The 16,535-nt window shown below is 42.5% G+C and overlaps 1 protein-coding gene across 1 annotated transcript in view; it reads left to right on the top strand.

Annotated features, from left to right (window-relative positions):
- Nucleotides 1-4: 4 nt before the first annotated feature.
- Pi4ka (phosphatidylinositol 4-kinase alpha) overlaps nucleotides 5-16,535 on the top strand; it is a 126,866-nt gene continuing 110,335 nt past the window's right edge. The window contains exons 1-2 of the mRNA XM_041678192.1: nucleotides 5-221; nucleotides 16,293-16,409. Of these exons, the coding sequence (XP_041534126.1) occupies nucleotides 78-221; nucleotides 16,293-16,409 (261 nt within the window). The 5' untranslated portion in view covers nucleotides 5-77. The remainder of the gene's footprint in view (nucleotides 222-16,292; nucleotides 16,410-16,535) is intronic.

The following is a 16,535-nucleotide window of genomic DNA, read 5'->3' as shown; positions in this document are numbered from 1 at the left end:
GCGCCTGCGCTGTGAGGCCCGGTGGCCACAGGCCCAGAGTTGCGAACCTAACCGCCCGCGCCGGGGCGCGCGCTGTGATGGCGGCTGCTGGGGCCCAGGGAGGCGGCGGAGGCGGCTCGGGGTCCAGCTCTGGCTCCAGCACCTCCCGAGGCTTTTATTTCAACACAGTGCTTTCGCTGGCCCGTTCCCTGGCTGTGCAGAGACCTGCATCCTTGGAGAAGGTAACCCAGCGGACTGACAGGAGGAGGTGGTGATCTGAGAAGGCCACTTGTGACCAGAGGGGGCTCCTTAGTAGAGGTGGCAGCGAGGCGGGGAGGTCTCGGGGAGAGGGGTCGACAGGACGGAGTGAGCTCTGGTACCGGTGGGAGGGTGGTGAGCTGTGGGCGGGCGGACTGCAGCGCTGACAACGCTGCCGCGGAGGCGGTGACTGGACCGTGAGTACCTGTGAGGCGTGGCGGGATGAGCCAAGGACCAAGGGTCCAATCTGGGCCTTTGGTCCTGAATTTCCCACTTTTCATTCCGTGACCTTGGAGAGGTGTCTTTCGCGTGAAATGGGATGATCCTCCCCTCCCCCTTGCAAAATGCCCTCCTCATTGGCTTGTGGAGGAGGACAGATAGAGCAGCGTGTCTGAAAGTGCTTTCTGATCTGCAAATCGACTGCGTACTTAAGAGATGGTAGCGTCAGACCGCATCAAAGGCGGCGTGTTTCGAGAAGGTGCGGTGGCATGAATGGGTAGTGAACTATTGTTAGTGGGCAGAGAACTAAGTTCAGGATTGTTTCAAAAGAGAAAGACGTGTCGGAAGACAAACCAACCCTTATCTTGGAAGATAAAAGATGTGTTTGGAGCTGGGATGGGAGGTGAAAGATATAACCCCAGGATTAAGGATGCCAACCAGCTTCTGTTAGAACAAACATCAAAGGATGCTGTCTTCGGAAGAAGACAGATTTTAGTCAGACCTGAGTTTCCTCATTTACAGTTACTGTGTGTAAGCTGGAGAAAAAAAACCTTCGGTGCTCACAGCCTATTTGCTTATCCAAAACGAACGAAGATTTAATAAGTTCACATATGAAGTGTTTTGTTCAGGGCTAGGCACTGAGTAGATTCACGATAAAAAACCAGCTTCTTTTCTCCCAGGAACGTGTGAAGAGACTCAGCATAGTAGGTTAGCACCGAACTTTCTGAAGTGATGGAAAGAGAACATTTCCTGTTAGGGATAAGAGCAGGGTGACTTCCACAGCCGCCTGCTGATGGGAGAAGCTGAATGGCAGAGTGAGCTGGTCTTTGACCTTGTATGTTCTCAAGCTTGATTCTATCACCAGCAAGGCGAACAGGTTCTGGAGGATCTAATGCCAGCCAGGCTTCTGGCTAAAGAGAGAGTATAAACTGAACACTAGCATGCACCTGCGGTCCATGCTGCTCAGAACAGCCCAGTGTCCTGAGAGATGGCCGAGTGGCTGCTGCTGTTTTGGAGGACAAGAGTTGGGTTCTCGTTACCCAAGTCTGTCAGCTTACAACTGCTTCTAACTCCGGCTTCAGGGGATCAGAAATCTAGAGATTGGATCGTTTGAAGTGGGATGACACACCTAAATCTAAGCCAAACCTGGTGACAGCCCACGTAAAAGAACACTTTGCTTTTAGCTTGTTTGCCCTTTCTTTTGCTGGTAAGATCTACCCTGCAGCCAAGACATTAATTCAATGGTATAAAACCTACTTAGACTGAAGCCCACCTGAGACATCCAGCCTCACAGTCTAAACGACCACCAGAAACTTGGCTTTTCTGTCAGGAGACAACCATTGTTGGATTAGTTGGACCACGGCACAAAAGCCACTTAAATAAATGCCCTTTAACATAGATTCATTTTATATAGGTTCATCCTATTAATTCTGTCCTACAGAATCCTATTAATACAGCTACCAAGCCCTACAACCTGAGTCTGATTCTTGGGACCCACATAGTGGAAAGAGAGAACCAACTCCCACAAGTTGTAGTTACACACACACACACTTATTGTAAAATTAATGGTGGCGCACACCTTTAATCTTAGCACTCACGAGGCAGAGGCAAGCAGATCTCTGAGTTGGAGGCCAGCCTGCTCTACATAGTGAGTTCCAGGACAACCAGGGCTACACAAGAAACCCTGTCTCAAAAAAACCAACCAAAAAAACCTCCCAGTTTTTTTAAAGCAAGAGTTTTATAACCCAAATTATAATTTCTTGATAAGTTATCAGTTTACTTCAAACACAAAATTAAAAACAATGTTTTAATTTTTTGTGCTTCATGCAAATTATTTTACTCAAAGTTAATAAACATTAATTTGCTTTTAAATTTTCCTGGTTTTATTGTTGTTTTGGTCTGGTTTTGGTTTGGTTTGTTTTAAATCAAATAAGCTAGTACTCAGATTGTTTTGTAAAACTGGTGTTTCCTGGGCATAAAAGGCTCAACGTTTCCTCCTATTTTACATTTTTGAGTGTTTTTTTTTTCATAGCATTTAAATTTTTCTGTGTCTGGGTATATATTTTTTAATTTTATAAAAAAGTTGATGTAAGTGTGGCTATTTTCCCTGCATGTATGTCTGTGTACCACACTCATGCCTGGTGCCTGTGGGGCCCAGAAAAGGCCTTCAGTTTCCCTGGAAATGCAGTTACAGATGGTTCTGAGCTGCCACGTGGGTGCTGGAATTTGAACCTGGGTCCTCTGGAAGAGCAGCCAGTGCTCTAACCACTGAGTCATCTCTCCAGCTTGAGTGAAGCCCAAGTGTCTTTTCCTGGTTTCTTATCAATTTTTTTTTTTTTTTTTGGTTTTTCGAGACAGGGTTTCTCTGTGGTTTTGGAGCCTGTCCTGGAACTAGCTCTTGTAGACCAGGCTGGTCTCGAACTCTTATCAATTTTAAACAGCTGGAACACCTGTTACCATAAACAGTGGTGCTGTTGATGTCTCCTGGGCAGCCTCTGTAGCTCTGTGGGCTTGCAGTACAACCACTGCTTCATCAGCCTGAGAGCAGACAGACTGTAGACTCAAGACTGAAAGAGCTCAGATTTACTGATCTTCTCATTAGCTTTTAGCAGCAAGAGTAGGGTGGATGACTTAAATAAGAGGAAATAATAGTTCATTCAACACTTGCTTCTGCTTTTTTGGTGAGGCCAGATACCAACATGGAAACATTATAAGATTTTTGTTACCGAGTATGTGGTCAGTTTTTAAGAAGGTTCCATGAGGTGCTGAAAAGAAGGTATGCTCTTTATGTTTGGATGGAATGTTCTATAGATGTCTGTTAAGTTCATTTGAGTCATAACATCTGTTAATTCTCTTATTTCTCTGTTAAGTTTCTCTGGCAGACCTGTCCAGTGGTGAGAGTGGGGTGTTGAAGTCTCCCACTATTAGTGTGTGGGGCTCAATGTGTGCTTTAGTAGTGCCCCTTTTACATATGAGGGTGCCCTTGTATTGGATCATAGACATTCAGTATTGATATTTCCACTTCATGGATTGTTCCTGTGATGGATATGAAATGTCCTTCTTTGTCTCTTTTTATTGATCTTAGTTTGACGTCTATTTTGTTAGATATTAGGATAGCTACCCCAGCTTGTTCCTTAGGTGCATTTGATTGGAAAAATTTTTTCCCAACCCTTTACTCTGAGGTGATGTTTGTCTTTGAGGTTGAGGTGTGTTTCTTGTATGCAGCAGAAGGATGGATTCTGTTTTTATATCCAATCTGTTAGCCTATGTCTTCTCTTGGGGGAGGGGGTTCGAGACCGGGTTTCTCTGTAGCTTTGGAGCCTGTCCTGGAACTAGCTCTTGTAGACCAGGCTGGCTTTGAACTCACAAGATGAGCCTGCTTCTGCCTCCTGAGTGCTGGAATTAAAGGTGTGTGCCACCACCACCCAACAGCCTGTGTGTTTTTTTTTTGTTTTGTTTTGTTTTGTTTTGTTTTTTTGAGACAGGGTTTCTTTGTGGCTTTGGAGCCTGTCCTGGAACTAGCTCTGTAGACCAAGCTGGTCTCGAACTCACAGAGATCCACCTGCCTCTGCCTCCCGAGTGCTGGGATTAAAGGCATGAGCCACCATCGCCTGGCTCAGCCTGTGTGTTTTTATGGGTGAGTTGAGTCCATTATATTAACAGATATTAGTGACCAGTGATTGCTAGTTCCTGTCGTTTTAGTTTTTGTTGTTGGTGATGTTATTGTGTGTATTTTTCCCTTCTTTGGTGTTTGCTGCTGTGAGATCACCTATTGTCTGTGTTTTTGTGGGTGTAGCTGACTTCCTTGGGTTGGAGGTTTCCTTCTACTACTTTCTGTATGTAGGGCTGGATTTGTGCTAAGTATTATTTAAATCTGGTTCTGTCATGGAATATCCTATTTTCTCCATCTCTAGTAATTGAAAGTTTTACTGGGTATATAGTAGTCTGTGTTTGCATCCATGGTCTCTTAGTGACTGCATAACTTTTGACTAGGACCTCTGGCTTTCGTTGTTTCCATTGAGAAGTAGGTATAATTCTAATAGGTCTACCTTTATATGGTACTTGGCCTTTTTTCTTTGTAGCTCGTAATATTCTTTCTTTATTCTGTATGTTCAGTGTTTTGATTATTATGTGACGACAGGACTTTTTTCTTGGTATAGTCTGTTTGGTGTTCTGTAAGCTTCGTGTACCTTCATAGGCATATCCTTCTTTAGGTTGGGGAAGTTTTCTTTTGTAATTTTGTTGAATATATTTTCTGTGCCTTTGAGCTGGATTTCTTCTTCTTCTCTCTCTATTATTCTTAGGTTTGGTCTTTTCATTATGTCCCATATTTCCTGGATATTTTGTGTTAAGCATTTGTTAGATTTAACATTTTCTTTGACAGATGAATCTGTTTCCTTTATTGTATCTTCGTTGTCTGAAATTCTTCCAGCTCTTGTATTCTGATGTTTATGCCTGCATTTGTAGTTCCTGATCATTTACTCATATTTTTCATTTCCAGAACTCCCTCAGTTTCTGTTTTCTTTATTGTCTCTATTTCGGTTTTCAAGTCTTGAATCATTTCGTTCTCCTGTTTGATTGCTTTTTCTTGGTTTTCTTTAAGAGATTTTTTTTTATTTCTTCTCATTTTTTTTTCTTTTCCTCCACTTCTTTGAGGGAATTTTTCATTTCCTCTTTAGGGCCTCAAGCATTCCTAAAGCTTTTTTTTTTTTTTTTTTTTTTGGTCATTTTCTTCTGCCTCATCTGTGTTGGGGTGTTCTAGACTTGCTGACTACCAGAGATACCTTTCTTTTCGGAGCTGTGAGAGAGGGGAGGGGAAGAGGGATGTTGCTAAGGGTTGCAGATTCCTGAATGGTGTAGACAGCAAAGTAGTGTCCACAGCAGCAGCTATAGGATGCAGACCCATTGTCTGTGTTGATGTGTTAGTAAGACACTTTGTTGGTATGATCCCTGGAACCCGTGAGGAAGCTTGTCCTTGGAGCACCCAGTGGTGGTCTAGGAACATCTGGGAAGACAGTATCAATCATATTTTGCAATGTACTGAGCTGTACATTGAAGACTTGGTCTTTATCAAGCTATCTAGCTAGAATAATAGTATTCCACACAATTCTGAGTCTTGGGATAGATGCCATGAAGTAACTTAAAGGAGGCACTAGGTGGTATACATTAATTACAGTACTGGGCACAGCATCTACACTTGCCATTCTCTGCATATATTGGTTAATGAGATGAGCCTGGCTCTTTTTTTTCGACTGAACTTAAGCTAATTATAGTAGTTTCTGGGTGTACCAGGTACTGAGTTTTGTTTTTTTCTGTAGTAGCAAGGAACAAATGTGTTTAACCTCACAGAAAGGAGAAATATAAGGAAGTCTATGCATAAGACCCGTGTCTTTTCTCCTTGCTTCCAGTTTTCCTGTATAATAAAATTTAGCCATGAGTACAACAGTATATGTGTGGGCACTTTGAGGTCCCCTGAGACAACTTCGTGAAGTAGGCTTCTGTAGCTGGATAATGATTACACATTTATTGTGAATTCCTCTAATCATCTTGGATCATTTCGCTTTGCTCGTGTGTGTGTGTGTGTGTGTGTGTGTGGTTTTGTTTTTCTCACTATACAATCCCGGCAGGCATGAAACTTGCTATGTAGACTAGACTGGCCTTGTTAGAGCAGTCCTCCAGTTCTGTTTCCCGAGTGATGCAATTACAGTCATCTGTTGCCATGCCTGGCCCCTCATCCAAGGTCTTGAGATTGTGTTCGGATAGGGACCCCATGATATTTAGTTCAAGCATACTCACCTGCTGGCTTCATTTACCCACTTTAAAGCAGTTGAAAAGATGTCCTTAGCACTTCTATGGGTAAAATAAATCCTGAGGGGGTTTTTTTTGTTTTTTGTTTTTTTTGTTTTTTTTGCCCAAGTTCAGTAAATTTATTTTGTCAAAAACAATTGGGATCTTGAGCATTACTGAGCCAACAGGACATCAAAATAAAAAGTTGTCTAAAGTTAAAGGCACAGTACATTAACAAACAAATGATCCTCAGTCACAAAATTATAAATGCAGTTTGGGATAGGGGTAGGCGGGAGGGGAGTTAATCCAAACTACAGCAATGAAGTCTTCAAACCACCTTCGAACAGGGCTGCTGATCAGACTATACCTTGTGTAGCTTCAAGAACTCGCAGTACATTACCAACTGTGATTCTCCACTGAAATTTTTTTTTAAGGGAGCTCAAGGTCACAAGTAAAAATGAAAAGAACAATCCTGAGGTTCTTGTAGTACTTTCCTAGGCAGCAGAAATGGAGACGTGTGTGGGGAGGAAAGGGTTTATTTTATTTGTCTTACACTTCTACATTCCTGGTCAGGACAGGAATTCAAGCCGGAGCCTGGAGACAGGAGCTGATGCGGAGGCCATGGAGGATGCTGCTTACTGGCTTGCTCAGCCTGCTTTCTTATAGAAGCCAGAACCACCAGCTCAGGGACACCACCACCTACCATGGGCTGGGCCCTCATTCCTCCATAACTAATTAAGAAAATACCCTACAGCTGGGTCTTACGGAGTCATCTTTTTAATTGAGGCTCTCTCCTGTCAGATGATTCTAGCTTGTGTCAAGTCGACATAAGACCAGCCAGCACAGGGGGAGAGGCACTTAAATTATGGTCTCTAGCTTTTGACTAATTAACTATGTTAGAGCACATATAATGCTGCCTGTGTGAAATGTAGAAAAAGCATGTTAATTGTTAAGAAATACGTCTACCTATAGATGACCATAAGAATATTAAAACTTGGGGGGAGGGAAGAGACAGGGAGGGGAGCAGCGAAAAATGTAGAGCTTAATAAATATCAATAAAAATATTATTATAAAAACAGAATATTAAAACTTTTACTATGTTTATTTATATGTCATGTGTATATTTGCACATGGATGTGTGTGTTTTCATCACATATATGTAGAAGCCAAAGGACAACCTTCTAGAGGCAGTTCTTTCCTTCTGCCATGTGTGTCCTGAGGACTGCAGACGGCCACACATGGCAGCACATGCTGTTAACCCATTGAACCATCTCACCAGCCACAAAAGAACATTTTTAATGAAATTTACTTCCATGTGTGTATCATGTCACAGTTACATTTGTCTGTCATGATGATTTGAGTCACTTAGAAAATGTTAGCTAGCATTCTAAGTACACCTGAGAAAGACAATTGAAAATAACAAGAACGACACCAACAACAAAAGGGTTAGCCAAGTGTGGTGGTGCATGCCTTTAATCCCAGTAGGCAGATCTCTGGGTTCAAGGCCAGCCTAGTCTACACAGTGAGTTCTAGGATAGCTAGGACTACACAGAGCTATGATTTTCAATCTTCCTAATGCTGCAACCCTTTAATACTGTTCCTCATGTTGTGTTGACCCCAACCATAAAATTATTTTTGTTACTATTTCATAGCTGTAATTTTGCTACTGTTATGAATCGTAATGTAAATATCTGTGTTTTTTGATGGCCATAAGTGACCCCTGTGAATGGGTCTTTCAGACCCTTCCCCAAAGGGGTCATGATCTACAGATTGAGAACCACTGACATAGAGAGACCCTATTTTTAAAAAAGAAAAAGAAAAGTTTAACAATTAAATTCATACCAATGATTCTTTAAGCTTAGCTTTTAGTTCCCAGAGAATTTGTACTTCTGGAAGGACTCTCTCAGAGGTTTCAAGTAACAAAAGCTGTACATTTAAGTTTGCCAGCTTTGACAGTGCTACTCTAGTAGCTTTCTGACCTACATAGCCTGCCACAACGTGTAGGGTTGATTCTCATCTGCTGTTTTCCCTCCATGCCTGGCTTACGACTGAGGGATGCTTGCTTTCTCCTTGCTTTGGTGTTTCTGGAGATGAGCAGGTCAACACATTGCTACAGTGCATATTTACTTCTGGTTTTGTGCATGGAGCGGGCATCTGGATGTGCTTGTGAGTGCAGTCTAAAGATGCCTTCAGGGGTATTGGCTCCCCTGGATCTGGAGTTACAAGCTGTTGCGAGCCACCCGATATGTGTGCTGGGGATCAAAAGTAGGTCTTCTGGAAGAGCAGTATGTGTTCTTAACTGTTAAACCAACTCTCTAGCCCACCGTCTTTTTTTAAGGGTCTCACTTATGTAGACCAAACTGACCTCAAACTCTCAGCCACCGCTCTCTGCATCCTAAAGTTCTGGGATTTGCCACCATAGTTGGCCATTTCTTTTTCTTTTACTTAAAGATTTATTTATTTATTATTTATGTGTGAGCGTGTTTTGCCTGTGTGTATATATGTGTACTATGTGTGGAGTTATAGATAGCTGTAGGTGCTGGGTACTGAACCTGGGTCCTCTACAAGAGCAACAAATGCTATTAACCATTGAACCATCTCTCCAACCTGTTTATTTTTGAGACATGTTCTTGGTATGTAGCAGAGGCTAGCTAAGTTTCTCTCCTCTTGCCTCAGCCTCCCTAGTGCTGGGATTATAGATGTGTGCCTGGATTGCATTGAGACTCTCTCCCTTCTTTGTTGTTGTTTTTTTTTTCCCAACAGGTTCTCATTAGATAGCCCAGGCTGACCTTGAACTCAGAATCCTAAGAGTTGAAATTATGGGTGTGTGCCACTACTTTTTAAAAAATTAATTAAAATTGTTCTTTGACATTTTCATACACGTATATAACCTATAGCGTGCTTGCTTTTGCTTTTAATAATTTTAATAATAATGCCATCATTTTTATTTCAAACATTTAAATAGAGGTCAAGAAATAATCTCAGCAAGTAAAGTCCCTTGTTGCCTGATGACCTGAGTTTTATCCCTGGAACCCACATAAAGGAAGTAGTGGACTCAGGAGATGGATTAGTGGGTAAAATGCATGCTTAATGTGTGTGTGTGTGTGTGTGTGTGTGTGTGTGTGTGTGTGTGAGAGAGAGAGAGAGAGAGAGAGAGAGAGAGAGAGAACGAGTGAGAGAGACAACACCTGAGTTCAAATCTCAGTCCCCTTGTAAACAGGGTCTGGTAGCATGCATCTGTAATCCTGGCACTCCTGCAGTGAGATGGGAGGCAGAAACAAGAGAATCTCCAGAAGCTGATGGGCAGCCAGGGCAGCATCAGCCAAGGCAGCATATGCAGCAGCAAACAATAAGAGATCCCACCTCAAAAATAAACAAACAAATAAATAAATAGGTGCAAGGCAAGAACTGACAACTGAGGTCATCCCCTGACCGCCATACCTACACATACAAAATCGGCACATACACAAGCATTATAGAAAAATAGTGTGTGCTCACTCGAGCACCTCCCCTCCCCCGTTGTGTTAACTGTGAAAGCAGGCTTTACATGCCCATGTCTCTTGTCTCACGTGGTACTGTGGTATTATGACTCTACTGTGTTTGTTATTGGAGCTGAGATAATGGGATCTCCTACCACGTTAAAAAACAAAAATTTAGCCTTCTCCCCATCCTCTGATCTTACGTTTTTTTCCACCCCTTCTTCTGCAGTGTTCCCTGAAACTTAAGTGGATAGTGTAAATGTCTTATTGGCTAGCGCTCAGCGCCCTTTTTTCTCAGCATCTTGTGCAGGCATGGGTCTTTGCATTTACTGAAGAAAAAGAAGGTTTCTTTGTTTATGGCTGAGTGTATCATTGTCTGTGGGAATAAACAAATATTTAGGAGGTAGTTTGATTCTCTGTCAGTTCAGCTGAGCAGCCATCCTGTTAGACCCCCCTCCCGCCCCAGGGTATACAGAGTTATGGTAACCACAAACTCACAGCAGCTCTGTATACTGGCCCTGGGTCCACAGAAGTCAGTTAAGGAGTGGGAGGAGACTCTGTAGTAGATACTGCGGGTGTAATGGCAACCAGCAGATTCTGGGGAAAGGTGAAGCATAGTATGTAGTTGTATACATCACAAGGCTCTGATGGTTAGTTTCAAAGTCAGGATCATACAGGCAGCCATAATTAAACCTTGTGACACTAGTAAAACCAAAGACTAATAAATAAAGGGAAGATACTGGGGAAGGTAGGATGGAGGGAATGTATGTTTTTGTTTTGTTTGTACTTTTTTTTTTATTTTATGAGTGTTTTGCCTGCATGTTTGCCTATGTGAGGGTCTCAGGTCCCCTGACACTGGAGTTACAGACAGTTGCCATGTGGATACTGGGAATTGAACCCACGTCCTCTGGAAGAACAGTTGGTGCTCTTAACTACTGAGCCATCTCAACAGCCCTAGTGTTTTATGTTTTTTTTTTTTGGTTTTTTTTTTTTTTTTTGGTTTTTTTCGAGACAGGGTTTCTCTGTGGTTTTGGAGCCTGTCCTGGAACTAGCTCTTGTAGACCAGGCTGGTCTCGAACTCACAGAGATCCGCCTGCCTCTGCCTCCCAAGTGCTGGGATTAAAGGCGTGCGCCACCACCGCCCGGCGTGTTTTATGTTTTTAAAGAGAAAAAAAGGAGCTGAGCATTGGTGATGCATGCCTTTAATCCCAGCACTTGGGAGACAGAGGCAAGAGGATCTTTCTGAGTTCCAGGCCAGCGTGGTCTACAGAGCAAGTTCTAGGATAGCTACACAGAGAATCCCTGTCAGGAAAAACCAAACCAAAAAAAAAAAAAAAAAGCTGGGGAGTCCATTCAGTGGGAGAAGCATGTGTTGTTATTAGTATGAGGAGCCCAGTTTTGAATCCTTAAGGTCTCAGAGCCCAAGTTTACCTTGAACTTTTAGCAGTCCTTCTTGGCCTCTTGAGTGGGGATGGCAGGCATGAGCCACATGTCATGTTTCATGTCACTTCCTTGTCGTATTATCTAGATTCCATTTACTGAAATTTTATATAGTGTTTTTTGTTTTCTTAGCTTTCTCTATTTTTTCTAAAGATCAGGTCCCATTCTGAGTATCGGTTTCCAGATGAGGGGTAACTCCCAGGAAACAAAGGAACAAGCAGTGTAGACTGAGTTTTTGTTCCATACTTTACAACCAATTTCATTTGTTCTATTGCTCTAACAATTTACCATAATCCTAATGATTTGGAACAATACATAGATTGTCTTACAGTTTTGTAGATTAGAAACCCAACACAAGTCTCACTGGAGACAACAAAGTTGCATACTTTTCTAACTGTCAGGAAGAAACCATTCCCAGGCCTTGATAGCTTCTGGCAGTGGCCATCATTCCTTGGTCCCTTCATCTGCAGCAGTAGTGAGCAAGTTTTCACATAGATTGTCACTCTGCATCCTGCTTCTCAGGCCCTTTGTGATCACCATTGGGTTACAGTAATCCAGATGGAGTCTACAGCTTCTCTTGTGCCAGACAAGGTGAGTGCTCCCAGGCTTACCAGGGATGCAGACATTTTTCGGAAGGTTGTTACTACTCCTTCCTTACCAAAATGACTGAGTCATTTTTACAGGTCTCTGAGTTACTTATTCTTTTTGATGTCTTCCTTTTACATTTTAAAATTGTAGGTCCGGCTTTCAGTGCCATTTCTTTTTTAAAAAAAAAAATATTTATTTATTTATTATACACTTTCCAGGATACAGTGCCAGATCTCATTACAAATGGTTGTGAGCCACCATGTGGTTGCTGGGAATTGAACTCAGGACCTCTGGAAGAGCAGCTAGTGCTCTTAACCTCTGAGCCATCTCTCCAGCCCTCAGTGTCATTTCTTAATGGTCACAAATTATTGTTGTGGGACATTTGTACACTGTGTGAAGATATATTGCTGTGATGTTTTAAGTAAAAAGCTGAGTTGCCAATAGCTAGGCAGAAGGTGTAGGTGGGACTTCCTGGAAGAGAGAGGAAGTAGGAGATAAATCTTGGCACACAAGAGATGTTGGAGACATAGAACAAGTCAAACACACAGAATGAGAAAGAGGTAAAAGTCACATGGTAGAGCATACATTAATAAAAAATATGAGTTAATTTACATTATAAGAGCTATTTAGGGACAAACCTAAACTATAGGCCAAGCTTTCATAATTAAGAAGTTTTTGTGTCATTATTTGGGAGCTGACTTTTATATTCCCCTAAATTATAACAAACATCCATGACCCACCAAATAACCAAAGATCACCCACACCATCTCTTGGGAATGAGGGCATTGGATCTTCAGACTGCTTCCTGTGGTCTGTAGGCAAAGGCATCTTTAGGGTCCCAGAGACAAAATTGAGATAATGACCAAGTCCTGGAAAGACCATCAGATAGATATCACCTGTCATGTTTTCAGGAGGTTTCCCTTGATCAAACCTGATCCATATTATTCCTGAAGGAATCCACAGCCTCTTGTTTCCTGTGGAAACAAAAGCAAAACCTCTTCTTCAAAGCACTTAAAAAAATTTTTTTTTCAGAACAGGGTTTCTCTGTGTAGCCCTGGCTGTCCTGGTGCTCTCTATGTAGACCAGGCTGCCCTCAAACTCACAGAGATCTGCCTGCCTCTACCTCCTGAGTGCTGAGGTTAATGGCATGTGCCACCACCACCCAGCTCTCCAAAGCATTTTCGATTTCCATTTGACAAATATATTTTTTGACTTCCATTTTAAAGTTAAGATAGCCCTGAAGTATCTAGGTCAGCTCAATCCTGCAGTCCTGTTCACAGTCCATATTGCCGGTACCTGAGTTGCCACAAGCCTTTTTTTTTTTTTTTAACTTATTGCCTTTCTGTTTAGCACTGCCAGCTGGATTTTTCCACGTTCTATGACTCATGTATGTGTCTTCAGCAGTAGGGTCTTAACATCAAGTTCTGGAGGATAACCCAGAAAAATGGCAGTAGCCTGTAATTTTGAGGGAGGTCTGTGGAACCCTAAAGATCAACAACTCCAAAGGAGGGAGCCCATTCCTAGCCCTGAACTTTTTTTTTTTCCGAAACAGATTTTTCTGTAGCTTTGGAACCTGTCCTGAAACTCGCCCTGTAGATCAGGCTGGCCTCAGACTCACAGAGATCCACCTATCTCTGCCTCCCAAGTGCTGGGATTGAAGGCATGCAGCACCACCACCCACCTGGCTCTGAGCTTTTTATTTGATAGTTTTTGGTGTCTGGGAGAGGCATTGTTCTCCTGTTATAGAGTAACTGTAATGGTTTAGAGGTCAGCACTCAGGCAGATGGAACATGTGGTTGTTGTGAAAAAAATACCCCTTTTCGGATCCCGAACCCAGGGAGAGGGGCACTCTGCTGTCTCTTATTCTCTGTTCTGTGACCAGTTGTAGGTCTCTCTGTTTATCACTACTGCAAAAAGAAGCTTGTCTGATTTTAGTTGAAAAATATACTTAGCTATGTGCCAGTTCCTTGAAAGCCTACCCTGGTGACCCTTACTAGTTTCCTGATTTAGTGTGGGTATTCCAATTTAATATGTGTTAAGATTCAAAGGATAGATAGCATGAACGTTAGGAGAACATGACACATTTGTCTTCCTCACTTGGGTGACTACAAAATGATTATTTCCAACTCCATACATTTATTGCAAGTTTCATAATTTCCTTTTTTTAACAGCTGAATAACATCCAGGCTGTTTTAATTTTCCTGGCTATTATGAATACAGAACCTCTGTAGTAGGATATAGTATTCTAGATCTTAGGATAGACCTATTTTCTGGCTTTTTGAAGAACCTCCACACTGATTACCACAGTGGCTATATTATTTTGCTTTCTGTTTCTGATGAACTGTGGCCAAAAGCAGCTTATGAAAGGAAAAGGTTTATTTGGCTTACACTTCTGTGTCTCAGTCCAACATTGAGGGAAGCCAGTGTAATGGTTTAAATTAAATGCTGCAGTTTCCCCGAGGGACACAGTGGCAAAATGCTGCAGGTCCAAGTGGTGGCAGTGGGCAGCAGGCCATGCTGCCGGTCCTCGAGCCGGGACCACAGTAGGCCACAAAGGCAGCTGGGTCTCAGGCAGGAAGCCACGCAGTGGGTGAGAGACTTCAATGGGGCAACCAGGCCCACAAGGAGAGATAGACAGATGGGCACACCGTGAGACCACGTGTCACAGGTCTCTGAAGGTAGCTGGTCCCAGGCAGGGAGCCACACAGCAGGTGAGAGACAGATGGATAGGCACGCCATGCAGAGTGAGGTTGGGTATTTATTTAGTGGGTTATGGAGAGGAAAGGGGAGAAGAGCAGAGAGAGAGATAGAGAGAAACAGTGTGGGGGAGGAGAGGAGCCACAGCAGCAGCTACTTTTCTGAGAGAGAGACTGGAAAAGGGAAGGACTCAGACTGGAAGCAGAAGATCAGCTTGACTTGGTGGAAGCGGAAGCAGGGAGGGAGTGGGCATAGCTTCTTTCTTAAAGGGACAGAGCAGACCATTACATTCAGGGCAAACGCAGGAACCATGGAATGATGCTGCTTACTGACTGACTCTTAGGTTTATATTCACCTACCATTCTTTGTTTGTTTGTTTTTTGAGACAACGTTTCTGTCTGTAGCCCTGGCTGCTCTGGAACTCAATCTGTGGCCCAGGCTGCCCTTGAACTCAGAAACCCTCCTGCCTCTGCCTCCCCAGGACCACTTGCCCTGGCGCCCTCCCACATCAATCAACAATCAAGGATTACCCTCAGACTTACCTACAAGTCATTCTGATAGAGACATTTTCATGGATGAAGTCCCCCCCCTCAGATAATTCTGGTTTTGTTGAGTTGTGAACACCAAGCAGCATAGGTGTGCACCAGTCTGCTTCTACCAGTAGCAAGGAACAGCCTCATTTCCCACACCCATCCCAGTGTTTATTGTCACTTGCTGCTTTTTCTTTTTCTTTTTTTTTTCTTTTGGTTTTTTGATACAGGTTTCTTTGTAGCTTTGAAGTCTGTCTTGGAACTAGCTCTTGTAGACCAGGCTAGCCTTGAACTCACAGAGATCTGCCTAACTCTGCCTCCTAAGTGCTGGGATTAAAGGTGTGCACCACCACTGCCCAACTGCTGTTTTTGTTTGTTTTGATATTAGTTATTCTGACTAGAGTAAGATGAAATCTAAAAATAGTTCCACTTTCTTGGTAGGTAAAGGTGTTGGACATTAAGCCAGGCAGAGGTGGCACGTGCCTTTAATCCCAGTGCTCAGAAGGCCGAGGCAAGTGGATCTCTAAGTTCAAGGCCAGTATGGTTTATAGAATGAGTTCCAGGACAGCTAGAGATACACAGAGAAACCCTGTCTCCAAATCAAAAAGAAAAGGGAAAAAAAGTTGAACATTTAAAAAATATTTATCAGACATTTGTATTTTTTCTTTTGAGAACTCTTTAATTCATTGCCTTCAATTGAGTAATTTATTTTCATGATGCTTAATTTTTTTTTTAGTTCTTTGTATATTTTAGATACTAACTCTCTATTAGATACATACCAGTATGGCCTTTTAAGTGAAGTAAAAACAATGGGTACTGGGTACATGGATTTCTGCAAGATGGGTTTTTTCCAAAAGTGGCCTCTATTTTTGGAGGCTGTATATTTGCTTGTTTGTTAAGTGTGTGTGTGTGTGTGTGTGTGTGTGTGTGTGTGTGTGTGTGTTTGTGTGTACACATGGATGTGCATGCAGAACCCTAGGCATTAGATCACCGGAACTGGAACTACATATAGTTCTGAGCCATCATGTCGGTGCTGAGAAACCTAATCCAGAGCAATAAGTGCTCTTTACTGTTGAGCTATTTCTCACACCCTGTGTTTTGTTTTGTTAAGACTTATTTTTATTATTATTTTTAAGTTTCTGTATGTATGTGTATAGATATGTGCAGGTGCCTGCAAAAGCCAAAGGACTTGGATTCCCCTGTTGTCAGTTACAGGCAAACTCAGGTCCTTTAAAAGAGCAATATGTAGTCTTAACTGTTGAGCCATCCCTTCAGTCCCTTGTGTTTTGTTTTCAAATCTTATTTTTAAATCTAGGTCCAAAAGCTGCTTTGCATGTGCCCAGTAGACTTCCATGGAATCTTCCTACTGGATGAAAGACGGCGAGATGCAGTGATTGCATTGGGTGTTTTTCTCATTGAATCTGATCTTCAGGTGAGTCTTTATTAAGTTCATAATTTCTTGAATTTGTTTTGTATTGTGTTTATTTGTCTAGTTCTATAGTACGAAGAGTATGCTTCCAACGTAATCAAAGCAATGAGGGCAGAGTGAGACAAGGTA

The sequence above is a fragment of the Microtus oregoni genome, unplaced genomic scaffold (genome assembly GCF_018167655.1).
Source record: "Microtus oregoni isolate MIOR12 unplaced genomic scaffold, Mior012 000029F_ref0000214, whole genome shotgun sequence".
Lineage (NCBI taxonomy): Eukaryota > Metazoa > Chordata > Mammalia > Rodentia > Cricetidae > Microtus > Microtus oregoni.
Note: the sequence above shows the minus strand (reverse complement) of the source record. Positions and strands in the feature narration are given on the sequence as shown.